Consider the following 15,019-nt stretch of genomic DNA (forward strand, 5'->3'; position numbering starts at 1 on the left):
CTAACATGGTTTGCACTACAGAATAAAATCGGCGAGTGGTATGTAATGTAATAACTGATTGGGTTTTTTAATGAATCAAAACAACATGCTTGTTTTCATGCTGCTTCTACTATGATCAGTTACTGTTATCAAGTAGCATGTTATCAAGCCATTTTCTCACCATCAGGCATTGGCGGATCTTTTGGCAAGCTGGAAAAAGCCCCTTTCCATTCTCTTTTGTTGCAGGCAGGTATGGAAGCAAAAAGCAGTGACGTGATTTAAGATCAGAATATGGATTATCTAACAGCTGCTGCTATTTGGGTATCATTTTCCTGGTCACCTCCAGCATTGCCATTACTGTAAGTAGATGCTCTATCATCTTCCTCAAATTAATAAGAATTTGATCTCAAATAACTGGGGAGTGCTTCAAAGAGTTTTCAGCCTCTGTTGTCAAGCCTTTTATCTGAGCCAATAAGAGGGGAAAAAACCCGAATGTGTCACTTAGTACAGGAGAATACAGAAGAAAATGATGACTTATCAACACTGTCAGAATATGCACAGATCTAAGACTTGCCTTGCTTTATGTTAGCCATTCGAAGTAAATGGTTTTAAAAAGTGTTAGGTTATGCTAAATGAAATGAGTTAAATGAAATATGGCACTTTATTTAATCCTGATACATACCCAGAAGGATTTGAACAGAAGTTGTATTCTGATATAAATAATATTTGCACAGGTGCGTCAGAGACTCCTGATTAAACAGAATTTCAGAAAAAAATGATGTCAAATAAGAATAAAAGCTAAAACCTATTGCTGCTATAATTTGAGATATTTATAGAAAGAGCAAAGATCAAGTATATTTGATCACAGGATCATAAGACATTAAGAATTACCTCTAATCAAGAAAAACCAGAACTATTAGTACAGGGAAGAGATGTTATTATCAAAAAATACATTCTTCGTGAAATCTGAAATGCTCCAGAATTCCAGAAGGTGAAAGCAAAGGATTTTTGCCTACTAGCAATCATTAAGATATGCCAAATTGGTTAAAAACTCAAATAACTTGACCCCAGACTTTGATGGGTTGAAAAAAACATGTTATATGTGTAGTTTCCACAAGAACAACTAGGAATCAAAAAAATTAAGTATTATTTCTAAATTGTTAGCACATTGCATAACAGGGCTGCTCAAATTCTGCCACAGGCCGAAGTATCCTGTCTTAAACCAATAACTGGGCTTAAATTCCTCAGAAGGCTGTATGCTGTACCACTTTACAGATCATTCACTTTATACCCTTATCTTTTTCACACTTCTGAAGTAATTTGTAACATTGGACATTTTTGGTATCTATATATGCTCTCAGGCTCTAAAAGTTGCTTCTTAATGTTAGATGGACTATGATTTTGAACAGAACATGTGAATGCATCACTGGAAGTAAAAGGAAGATGCTATAATAGTAAGTCCATTCTTTTTGAGACACTCCTCAGAGTTTGCACTTTTTTGTCCTGTATGGTTTGATAGACATTTTTTTGAGGAAAAAATGCAGAAAGAATCAGAAAAGGAAAAAAATCTACACTTGCATGTCTGATTTCACACATCAGCAAGCCCAGATGCATTTGAAATTTTGAGTTTCCTAACATGTAAGTTTAATTTTATATTGCTGTGCATTTTATTTTTAGCCTATTTCAATGCTTTAGAGAATTGTGTTGCTCCTTTTCAGCTGATTAGAGTTACTCCTAAGTGGCTCTTAGCAAGCATGAAAATCAGAGTTAAAGGGATGAAGTGCATGTCAGCTGAGGAGCCGAGACAGTAAAATATGATGAATTAAAAATTACTTATTCAGAGATAAAGATGCAGACAGACTTACATCCTTTACAAGCTCTAGACCTAGGCTTGTATTTTCTTTCTTTTGAATTATTTTTTCGTGTTTTTCCTCTATGCTGTTCTCAAAAACTGGATAAATTATGAAATTATTATTGTGGAATACTTTATTTTACTCTTTCTTGAAACCAAACTCATATCATTAGCAAAGGAAAACCACTGTAATTTGAGAGAGAGAAGCTGACCGGCAACATTAGTCAGTAGACTCAGTCTTCTAAAGCATGTCTTACAAATACTACTATTATCGTAAGAAACTTCTATTGCATCTTGGTCAGAAGACCAAGACGGAAAGAATGCAAGGTCTTTCAAGGCAGCCTTGGTCAGAGAGAACACACATTACCAGGTTGTGTGGGAGGCACATGACTCCACCCGATAGCCAGCCTGCAGACAAAACCAGCTCTCATGTTACCTCTGCTTCCAAATTAGCGTTATTACTGAGTGATGATTCATTTAGAAGTCTTTTCCCAAACTGCTGTTTATCATTACCGCGAACACAAATGCTTTGCTCAGCAAAGCTGAAGTGCAGAAACTTGATGAGGTTCGTTCTTTAAATTTCCATTACTTGAGACAAAAAGTGGAGTTGATTTTACATCCTCAGCTACAGAGAGTTGTCAGAATTAGTTGAATATTATTGCACCAAGCTCCTATGTCAGCTGGGTTTTGTGGACTGGCTTGCCAGCACCTCACATCTAACTCTTTGCATTGACTTTTTTGTTCCAGTATAAAGTATTTTTCCCACTGTTTGATGGAAGGGAATGCAATTTATGCAAAAATACGGTATGGAGCGTATTCCTGACCTTTCTAAGCCATAAAACAGAACACAGTATCTTTGCAGATGATCACTGTGCTGAGTTTTGTTGTCTGTTCACGGTTTTTTTAATTACAAATTTGTACATGGGAAACATATTTTGTGGCAGAACACCACTGATCAAAAGATGAAACTTTTCAGAATCACGTGAGCCATGTGGTTCGCTGTGCAAAATACAGAAGCAAGGCAGAAAAGAGTACTTCAGAGGTCAGAGCTTCGGACAGTATCCTTCAAGGCAGGGGGGACTTACTGTACGGTGTTTGACCTGTCCGTTTGAGCTCTGGGTACCAGGGTTTGATAGCTGGACAATGTTCCTCAACAGGCACGGATAAACTTCAGTAAACACATCTGTGGGACTGCATGTCCCACATTTAGGACCCTGTCTGGGCTTACAAAGATATAATATTAATCTCTTGAGCTTTCTATACATTTTCAAATGGCTGAATTTGTCTCCACATCACACCACTTTTTACAACGATAAGCCCACTTACATGTGAGGCAATCTTGCGCTTTCAATTTATCTTTTCTTTTTGTTTGGTTTATATTCTCTGTGCCATATTAAGTCCAGCCATTGCCTGCACTGTTGAGTCAGAACACATTTCCAAGCTATCAGACTTCTTAGCTCTTTACACAACCGACATGAGAATGTTTGTGATTAACTGTCCTAACAAAAATGTCTTTCCCTTCTTATATATAAAAATTATTTTTATACTGCCACCATTTACTCCTTCCAGCTGCCGTAATGTTTTGTCCTTAACTGCTGCTGTTCATGCCTAATGGTTTTATGTTGCATGATGATTTTGTCACAGATACCTGGGTACCTTCCATTCAAGGTGAAATCATGTGGAAGTAGCATTTATCAAAAATTATTATCAAAAACCTCGAGGCGCTCATCTGGTCAGATAGCATCTCTTATTGACAGGCTCTTCTGTCTTGTTGAAACCCTCTTCCTTCCAGTGGTTTTCAAAGTTATTTAGTTTATAGAATTTTTCAGAGTTCTAATAATCTCTAAAATGTTTCCATCTATTCCTACAGTTCTCTTTCTAGTTAAATAACTACCCAGAACTGATCCTAACAAACTAGGAAAAAGTTGTTTAAAAAGATTTTGTTAATTTGGGTCATTTATAAAAGGTGGGTAATTAAGGAAAGAGGCTGGATGAAAGGATTTCTTGCTTTCTGTTTTTTTCTTCCAGCGCTGACCTTTACATGCATAATTATATGTGATGAGGGAGTGCTTTTACAGCCAATTATGTTCTGGCTATCTATTATGTCCAAACAGCAAATCTGGTAAACCAAGACTCCTGTCCTACTTCTAGAAGGACCAGAGCTACAACTCACAAATTCCAGTTCTACACGAGCTCAAGAACTACTATCTGGATGTAAACTGAGCAAAGCCTCATCAGAGACTTTAAGCACATCTTAAACTGTCCATCTATGTAAATGTAGCCCCTGACTGCCAAAATCAGGTGACCCATAACTTACAGGAAGGAGAAGGGTGATGGCTTTATCCAAGTGCTCCAAGCCCAGTGTAGCTAGCTGAGGGACAGGTCTATTCCACAGCAAGTCCACCATCGGAGACCTTGGATGCACACGCAAGCTGTGCTCTGCTTGGATGTCAGGTTGAGATGGGTGCACATTTTTTCCTTTTCTATTCAGGAAAGAAATCCATATATGTGAACACGTGCTCCATCATGTCCTCTGGGCTTGATGATTTGGGGATGGGGACTTCCAGGCTCAGCACATCACGTTTCTTTTCCACACTGGGATGCAATGGGATGCACACACACTCACACAGACCAAATTTCTGTGGTATGTTTATTGTTCATCTGCCTCACGCAGCACACCCAGTAATGACACCTTGTAATATACCTACCACATCACTACCCCGAGATGCTTCAAAATGTAGGAAAAAAGAATGCCAAAATTTAATTTTCTGGGACCCATCCTTCTCATGAAAGGTTAAACAGGACATGCTTGAAATTAAATATAAGCTACGTAAAAGCATAAGCTGGGGAAATTCAGTTTTTTAGTACTTCAGGCAGCCTATGTATGTCCATACAGGACACAGCCAAGGCTGCAACTTGTCCTCTTTCACTGTTAGCGGGTCCCTGGCACAACTTCCACTTACGCCAACTATTATTCTTCCAAACAGTACCCAGATATATTTCAGTGGACAAATAATGTTGGTGACTGTTCCAAAAGGCAGCATGGAGAACGCAACCTTGATGCTGCAGGCAAGGGGAGGAAAACTTTCAGATACAGTATGTGCCAAGCCACTTGTCCGCAGAGGACAGAACAGCTACCAGCTACTAGTACAGATGTAGCTCCTCAATTCACAGCAAGACAATTTCCTTTTTCGCAAGAAGGCCAATCAATTTTGTAGCAGCCTGGCTGACTAGATTGTCTGGGAAGGTGTTGTGCTAATTATAAAAAGGGATGGTGGAAATGAGGAACAAATCTGGTTTTATTGAATGCACAAGGTGTTAAAAACTAAGAATGCGGAAGAAAGAAAACTCTGTACTTTAGCCATCTGTGTAGCAAAATATTCTTTTTATTAACACAGCTTTGACTTGTTTGGTAACTCCTGAATTCTAGAGGGAATGTTGGATAAGGAATGCTGCACTTTCTGCTTATAACATCTGTGTATGATTACATAGGTAAAAAGAAATGGGCAAGGGAACTATACTTACTGGATAATCTGTCATTATATTTTCAAGTTGCTGGAAACTCAGGAGTAAGCTATACCGAACGTTTAAGTACAGACGTTTTGAGAGAGAAATCCCAGCTTAGATGCTAGGTAGTGTCTGCTCAGAGCACCAGTGACACTAGAGGTCAGCATGGGCGCATCTACATTAGCATTTTAGTCTGGGCCAGGAATGTGCTTTGTAAGTGCTGCCTACTCTGCTGCAGCCCACAGGACTGAGCAGACCTCAGGGTTTGCGAATGGGATTCTTTCATGGAAAAATGAGCTCTTGAACAACTGCTAATGGTCATTCAAGCCACGTGCCCCGATTAGATCTAGTCTGAAATAAACTCCCAGGACTCGTATGGCAACTACAATTACTAATAAGGTGTACCCCAAGGCCACAGGATAGAAGAACGAACGGAGGATGCTACTGAAGGAAAAATCATGTATTAAAAGGTATGTAAAGGTATGTAAAAATCAGGTATTAAAGATGAGCATGGAACTCAAGGAAAGGTGCACTGAGGAGGCCAAGAGTTGAAAGACAGAGAGAATTACTAAAAGACACTGAGTCTGCCTTCATTTCAGTATCATTTGTAAAATCTAAGAGTTCTTCAGGCACATCAGTAGGGGGGAAGGAATAATAAACAGTAAAGACAAAATATAATTAAAGATAACTTCTAGCTTGAAAATTAAACGAATACTTCACCTCAATTATGAGCAATCAGATAATCTATATCTCCAAATTCTGAAGGACATGGAGTATAAAATCACAAGTCTAATAGAAAGCATTTTTGTAGTAAACCTCTCAAGTCGGAGTAATACCCTATGATGGAAGAAAAGCAAATGGAAATATCTAAACTTAAGTAGGAGGAAGGAAACTATATCTTCCATTGGTGGGGCAGCTGATTTTATGGACGATGGATTCTTCTGTACTTCATTTCCCATTGGAAGGTATTAGGTAAGAATTCTTACTATTTTAAGAAGGATAATGAATTTTAAGGGGTGAATAAACTGGTAAAATGAAAAGCCTTGCTTTTTTTTATGGGTAGAAAAATTAAACAAAGCTATGCCACATAGTGTATTCTCAGTGGATGCGAACTACTGCTGCCAGAGATCCAAGACGGCCTGTGATTCTCTGCCGCACCAACAGCACTTGGCTAATAAATCCTTTTAAGATGTCCATTAACCCAAGGTAGTGCCTCACATTTGCATAGATTTCAGTTAACTTGTATTTTAGACGAATCAAGCTTCTTCTGCACAGAACGCTCTTCAATCTACTCAGAACATTTTAGCAAAAAATGTAGTATATTTTCACATATTTAGGAATACATAGAAATCTAAGAATGGAACTGGTTCATTACTGAATAACATAGGAAAACTGTCAATGTAGAAAGAAGAAATATGTAACATTTGTATTCTGTGTTTGTACAGTGAAAAGGCAAGATGTGGTACGAATCTCATCTGAAGGAATACTCTCACTCTAAGAATAATTCTGGAGAATGGTAAAAATTGGCTACTAAGGCAACACATTTTAAAATGAGATGGTACGAAGGTTTTGTGTCTAAGAATGTTTTAAAAGCAGGCAAAAGAACTTAGCAGACCAACGATAACGATTTTCTTAGTCGTTACTCTTTTTTCATTAGATCTTGAAATGTCAAGGAAACAACTTAAGACTGAAAGGCAGCGGACCCTGTGCCAGTGCTATTAAAGGGCAAATGAGACAACCTGGATAATTAAAAGCCTATAAGCCTGGCATCAATCCTAGCAAAATAATGGAATAATTCCTACAAGTCTCAGTTAATGAAGGATTAAAGAAGGGATATAGAATTAATGCCAGTCAACGTGATTTTTTTTTTTGGAAGACAGAACTTGCCAAGCTAGCATGGTATCTTTGAAGAGATCACAGGAACCAGGTGCTGTTCTGTACTGCCTACTTCCACTGAACAGTCTGGATGGCAATGAAGTTCCCTGAAAATTGAACTTGTCTTAGAAGTGAGATTACACATCAGCATGACATGAAACACCTGCCTGCCAGTTTTACTGGGCATGTAGTGTTTAATTGCGGTTTGTTTTTTCCAAGAACTATTTCTCTTTCTTTCATTCATGGCGTGCAAATGACAAGCTACTATTAAACACAATTATTCAAACTTAATAGCAAAGGGAAGCTGTTTGAAGAAATGTTCCTAAATCTCATTTATAGGAAGGGACTGTTACTGTGGTGCTGGTCTGAAAAAGGCTGAGTTTGAGATTCATTTCCTACACATTAAGATGATCTACTTTCTAAATCATTACCATAAGAAGTTCTGCTGCTTTGCAAAGTCCATGATGCAAATTCTTGCAACTCGCACAAGTTTGTGATGTTTCTCAGCTGATGTTTTTTCAGCGATCCCAGCAGACCTAATTTAATTTCTAATCATTTCACCATGCTTAACACATTTTTCTAAATTACTTTTGCATTCGTACTCAGAGGGCATACTCGCTGATTTTTGCTTATAAAGCTCTCCTCTTTCACTTCCATTGTTTCCTATGCAAAGGGGATGAAGCTAACTGCATAAAGCAATTCAGTGATCAGCTGCTTTCAGTCCATACCGTATTTCAACAACAATATGGCACATACTGTTGATTTCATATATTTCATACTCACAGCTCCAACCTCCATCACATTACACAGAGAAGCACTGTACCTCATTTGTGCCTTCTGGGTGCAGGACATTTTTCAAGACAGCCCAGCAAAATATGTGAGTGCACAAGTTCAAAAGTATAGAAAATGTGCCCGTTTTGTGCTTAGTCAATTATATTTTCATCTTTTTTTGGAGTAGAAGAATGGTGCATTTAAAGTCTTAAGCTATGTCGACATCATTATTCACACTATACTATAAGCAAATAGGAAAACAATCGGAAAGACAATGGTATGCAATAGGTATAAATTAGAGTAAATGCTCTGGTGTTTTGGCAGACACATGGCATAAGTCTTCATAATTTCACGTCAGAAAATTTGTAAGATGTTTCTGTTGATATTCTTTTAACACTTCCAGCTTTGGTAATCCTTTTGCTGCTCTTTGACAATTTTTTTCTTGATTTTCATTTTCCTTTGAATGATCAAAGAAATTTTTGCACGGAAACAATCTTGTCATATATTAAAGCAATCATGTCATATACTGAATTTAATTCCTACAGTATTTCTTGAAAAAGATCTCTAAGGATTTGTGACAAACAGGTTTGGTTACCTTCCCTTCAAAACCACTGTATATATCTAAAGAAGTTGCAAAACTCCTTTCATATTTTAGAACTCCACTTAATGTCCCTCCCCAGAATTTTCGTCAGATTTGGAGACAAATGCACAGCTCAAATTTAATGCAGAGTTGCCATAATAGACTCAAGAAAGGTGCTAGTGATTACTTACTTATACAGACTACATCTTTCTGAAGTCTTTCAATCAAGTGACTCCAAGGTTTTATTGCAGGATCTTCAGAGTGGTTCACACGTGGCTCTTCACCAGCTCATGTTCCACACTGACTGAATTTATTCGTCCTCGATAACGTTTCCAACAAATGAAATCACACTAGAATTGCAACTTGTTATTCTCTTTTTACATCGAGTATTTGAGAACTGCACTGCTCCTAGATTTGCCAGTTCCAACCTCAATCGTCCTCCTGTTTAATATTCCTCCATCTTCAAATTCTGATTTGTTCTTAAGCCCTTTGAAGAGCTACACAACTATTCTCTCTCTATTCTCAGAGCCTAAATCCATTCTCTCCAAATACTAGATCTGGTTTTGCCTCCTTCTCTTTTTCTCTCTCAAAAGGGAAATAGGAAAGAAGTATAACCTTTTCACACAGTGTTTAGTTATCTAGAGCAGTGTCCCCAATGCCTCATTCCCTCATTCTTTTGAAGTTCTCATATTACAAAAGCTAACTTTTTGCCTCCTCTTCTGCTCATCCCTTAAACTCTATTTCATCTTGCCACAGCTTCCATTATAACTGATGAAATTAAAATAATTATCAAATCGTATAAATATTTCCAAATCCTTACTACTCTGGAAAAATTACCTTGTCCAGTGCATTCTATTCCACTCTATCATGTTTATACAGTGGGTATACATAAAAAAAAGAAAAGTATACCTGTGCAGTTTATAATGACATACGTGAAAGAACAATGTTCGTGAATGAATGATACGATGCATAAATTTTAGTGTATTGTCTGTGCAATGCCAGAAGTTCTTAATCAATACATCAGAGATCCAAAACACATCAATAGTTAATTTAAAACTGCATACGCTCCTGGAGAGCATTAATTATATTCTCAGAGCTCATTTATAATGAGCTTTTAATTAGAGAGGATGTCCTCATATCTTAATTCTTAAAAGCAGAGAAATTATGAGATGGTAGGTAATTCTTAAAATAACATGCTTCAACGTACATTTCTTTTTCTTTTATTAAACCAGAACTGTAAAGACTCCTTGCTTAAAGTCACTTGTGTTTTACTTACGTATGGCAGCACAAGTGTATGATAAAGGAGGATTCAATTTTCTTTGTCATCAGCAAGGATGTATATGGAACATCCCACTAATGGATGCCTCCTCTAAAATTTCGTAAAAGGTCAACAGGGGGAACTTTATTGCTATGAACAAGAGCTAAATACATTGTAGGACTACCTCAGATTGGGAGATGACTGACCAGTTTTTCTTCCATTATTTAACTGTCTAATTAGCCATTCTCCCATACTGTGAGAAAATAAAACGCAGCATAATGCTTTACAAAATATCTGCATACAGTTCTGTGTAAACAGTTTCGCAGTGCTCCACAGCACAGTCCCTCATGAGAAAGACCGTTTGCTTGGACAGCATCCAGTAAAATCTGATCAACAAACCCATCTTTATTTTTTAATTCAGCAGCTCAGCTTTATTTAATTCTCCAGTTTCTAGTATTGCACAAACGCACACATTACCGTCCAGGCTGCCTCTCTGCTTGGACAGACACATTGCATTTGTCATTGTTAGGATTCAACAGGAACTTGATCTGATTACCTGGTTTGCTTTCATTTGGTTTACACTGAACTTCCTCAACGCATTCTGCAGGAAACCATCCGATATGTCCCCGGGTGCTGCCTTCCCAGAATCCACCTTCACCAATGCTTAAAACTAAATACAGAGAGACATAGGAAGCGTTAGACTTTTTTGTCTTCTCATGTACATACCAAGATTAGTTACATAACACGCTCAGTAATAATTGAATATCACGTTGGTAAAAGCAAATGTTGTACAGTAACTCAAATGCTGGTACCCCAAAAATGGGCACAGAGTAACCTTTAAATGTGACCCTCCCTGATCAGTCTTTGGAACCTCTTCCCAAATTTATTTTTGTCACAAGTTTCCTTGGCCCTCACATAGTTCTGTCCATTTTCAGTTTTCTCATTGCTGCTTTTATCAAACATAAATGCATGGTCATACTAAGACCAAAAAATTGTCTTGCCTGTTCAAATTAAGCTGAAGTGCTGAACCCATTGTAAAACTGAACCCGCACTGAAACTGGGTTTTAATAATAAATATTTTGATGTCTCATATGTTTTCTACTTCCTAAGGAAACATGCTATTTTATTTAGTGGGTAGCTCCAGAGATTTGTAATGTAGGTCGAGTAATATGATTTAATGGTTTGAGTACACAGCAAACACTTCAATATCCCATAGGTGTGATACACAATGTAGATGCCTTTTGAAACATTTCAATGATTTTTCTCGGTAGAAGATAGCCATAATAGGGAGGAGAATGATTTACCAATAGGAGAAAAAGCTTTATCCTGTAGTTCTAATTATCTCGATATTATTCTTAGGACTCAACAAGGATTGTGACAAAAGACTGCAGAACAACAATGTATGTTTTTACTAGTAAGCAATTGGAGATGAATTACAGTAATGAAAGGATCCTAAATACTTGCTAAGTATTATGTTTAAATTAATTTTATAGAAGTTCCTACAAATCACTGTATGTTTAATACCTATTAAAAACTATAAATTTACTATTAAAAACATACTATACATTAATATTAGAACAAAGGTGATATTATAGATTAACAAAAACACAGTTAGCTCTTCTAAATAGGTTGATTGGGAACGTAGCTCAGCCGTACAACACAGGTCCTCAGAGTACATCTGTACAGAACACAACGTTCGGTGGAGAGGTCCCTGAGCTACCAAAAATAAGCCCGTGGAAGTCGAAGCAGCACAGCTCCATTAGCTGTGTGCTAAGCTAAGGCAGCCAAGCTAACCGGCCCTGCTGAAAATCAAGGGTAATTAGCCCAAGCACATTTCTTTCCTAACGTATGCATATGGTTTTCAAGACCTGGAATAATATCTCTGCAGGGTATTTCAGTACGGTAGGGATATTAACTTGCTCAGAGCTACTTTGATGATCTCCAACACAAGCATTCTTTGCACTGTTAAAACATACCTTATCAGGCTTTAAAATTGTAGTCTCTGAGCCTGACTGCAATTGAATTCCGTATCAGTGGAACCGCTGTGACTCAATGGCATTGAATTTGAACTTGATTTGCACTGCTATAGAGTAAGGTGAAAACCAAATCAATGATAGGCCAAAAAACCAATTAAAAATCTTGGTAATACTAAAGAGGTAGTAAGAAGCCTGGTTTGACACACCAGGATCTGTAAAAACGCATCTGAAATTAAACGTTTACCTAGTTTCTCATTAATGCAATCCTAGGCTATTTGTGGTATTATTTACAGAACATGGATATCTATTAACATAGATATTTGACAGAAAAATGTTTTTAAATGTGTCAATTTTAAGTCCTTTAATGCAGTAAATTCAGATTCCATGTGCATATTTGCACGTCACTGTCAATAAGAAGTACATATTAAGCCCCAGGAAATAGATCCATTAAGGCAAAATCCTACACCTGGATGGGTCCCAAATGCACAATTTATCAAGCACCTTTCTGACATGTATGAGGAAACCTGTACCTACCCAGGTATTTATGGGATAATGGGGGAGGGCACTAACCTTGGAAGACACCAACAACTCTACAGCGACACTTAAGCTAAACAAAAACTTTTTAGCATGCCTTTTTTAGTTACCTAACACCTATTGATATTGTTAACATAAGCAGAAAATATTTCATCTCTACATTTAAATGCAAGCAAAAATGAAGAACCCAGATTTGTGCTTTAATTGTATTAATAAAATAACACATAAATCAAAATATTAATAAATATAAATTTGGGGCATAACTAATGAAAAATATGTTGACAAATTCCAGTTGTTCTTGAAAAGGTTTAAAGCCTGTGCACATTAATACACAGGCTTGTTGTGTGTGTTAACACACACCTTGTGTGACACAAGGGCAACCTGATAATTCAGTGTTACACAAAACAGAAGCCTAGTCATTCATCCAATATATATTGGGTATTCATCAGCTTCCAGTACATTTTTAACAATGTAAACTCTGTTCACATAAGAATAGAGTGCATTTCTTATATATGAGAAAAGGAAGTTGGAAAACTTAATTAATAACATCTATAGATGTTACAATTATTGTAGGATCCTACTGTACATCAAATCATAAAAGTGAGTGTAGGACTCCAGCCAAAAGAAATTTCAAAATGTGAGACAGTGAAGATTCCTACTGCAAGTAATTAGGGTTTTTTGAGGAGAGTTTTCAGCACTGAATCTCGGTCCTGATTTCACTCCACAAACTGGCAAGATAGGGAGAACAACTACTCCTTAAAGATTGAGAAAGACTTCCCTCATTCAGTATTTTATTAATCTGTCAAATCTGCTGTTTTGACGCTCCAAATTACATGGATATTTCCATCTCCAAAAAGCATTTGCACTGTAAGAAGGAAGTTGGGTATTTCACACCCATAGAGTAATTTCATGTGTTTATGGTAGTAGCAGCTGATAAGACATCCAAACCAAGATGGGAAAAGAAATTTGCTTTGTAAGTCCATCTGTGAGTGCAAGGCGAAAAGTGATTACTACAGAGCAAAACCAGTCCCACTTTAGATCATTATTACATGAATTATTAAATATTAGCGACTACTAATAGCAAGAGCAAAACAAAAATACATGTAGTCCTGCCTGAAGACATAATGTCTACAGAAAAGAGGTAGAAGGGGAAATGAGGTGTTGCCGGAAAGCAGCCAGCCTTCACAATTCTGGCTCAAGCCTGTCTAGAGATTACGTCTACAAACAAAATGATGGTACCTTTGGACTTACTATCAAGGAAAAACATCATTATGGGTGCCAAGAAAGGAAGGGAAAGCCTAATGGGACTGCAAGAGGCACAAAGATGACCCAAGAGGCAACCGTGGGGTAGCTAGGGATACAGCTGATGTGCAGAGACAGAGACAAATTGTTGGTGAGATGGAGGAGAAGCACATATGGCCTAATACTCAAAATGTAGAAGCTGAGATCTAGATGGTTCTGCACTACCAAAAAACTTGAAATAATCTTTTTAATATATCTCAGGTGGTACCATTAATAAGAAATTCTGCAGCAGGAGCCAAAGCCATAACCTACATATCTGTAAAAACTGGCAACACTTCATGTATTCCAATATGGATAACCGGGAACTGAAAGGATAAATCAAAAAATATAATTCATCTTTTGTACCCATGAATGATTTTTTAGAATGAGGCCCTAATTTCTGTCTTTTCCCTCTCACAATAGTGCTCAAGAGACACATTGTAATAGATAATTTGGTACCAGCAAGAGATTTTCTAATCAACGTTTTCCCTTCTGAAGGACATAACAATGGTAAATCAAAGGATAACTTTCCCAAAATTAATAATTAAGCTTTATCATTTCAAGTATTTTTTCCTTTTGCTTTTAGTAAAAACAAAAGATGTGGTTGCTATGGCAAGAGCAGGCCAGAGTCTCTTTACACACAACATGAATTACAAAAAGAATCTGATGTTGTAAGAGTAAAATTAAGGTTCTAGTAACATCATGAATCCTGATATGACTTTTCACAACAAAAGTATAGTTTAAAACAAGAATTATGTTAAATTATGTGAACAAAACTGCAAATCAAGATTGGACAAATACCAAACAATTCAGTAACAGGAAAACATGTAAAAGCAGGTGCCTATCAGGATCTTAGTGTCTTTAAAGTATTATACTTAATACCAGCCAGATTCTGCTTTGCCAAAGTCCAGAAAAAAACACAAGAAAATTATATATAGTGCCACTCGAGCATAGGATGTTTTGTCTCTTGCAACTTCTGTAAGTTTATTGACAATGTATATATTGTAACTAATATCAATATAACATACTCATCTCAAACAGCTTAATTACTCAATATACTACCAAATAAATCACTTTAATCAAAACAACAAAGAAGTTTTATTCTTCCACACTACAGCTCCCTTCATTATGCCACAATCGAGAAATAGAGTGTAAGAATATTTTTCCATCAAATGATGGTGCATACTATTTCTAAATTCCTTGTGATATTGAAATTTCAATGAGTGAATTACTCTAGGTATCCTTATTTGCAAAAATATCAATGAAATTTACAGCCAAATTCAGGCCATTGTCTTTATAGCTGCTACAGGATGTATCTGAAATGTCTTTGTAATATCTACAATCAATTTTTGGTGCTGTATAAACTGCATTCTTCTTTCCTGGGAAAAGAAATAATTATATGGATT

General features: G+C 36.9%; 1 protein-coding gene across 1 annotated transcript in view; it reads right to left on the minus strand.

The window, feature by feature from the left end:
- The window catches only part of SHANK2 (SH3 and multiple ankyrin repeat domains 2), a 319,337-nt gene that overhangs the window by 199,857 nt on the left and 104,461 nt on the right, over positions 1 to 15,019 (minus strand). Inside the window, exon 12 of the mRNA XM_009334543.1 lies at positions 10,379 to 10,492. Within this exon, the coding sequence (XP_009332818.1) occupies positions 10,379 to 10,492 (114 nt within the window). The remainder of the gene's footprint in view (positions 1 to 10,378; positions 10,493 to 15,019) is intronic.

The sequence above is a fragment of the Pygoscelis adeliae genome, unplaced genomic scaffold, assembly GCF_000699105.1.
Source record: "Pygoscelis adeliae isolate BGI_AS28 unplaced genomic scaffold, ASM69910v1 Scaffold171, whole genome shotgun sequence".
NCBI lineage: Eukaryota > Metazoa > Chordata > Aves > Sphenisciformes > Spheniscidae > Pygoscelis > Pygoscelis adeliae.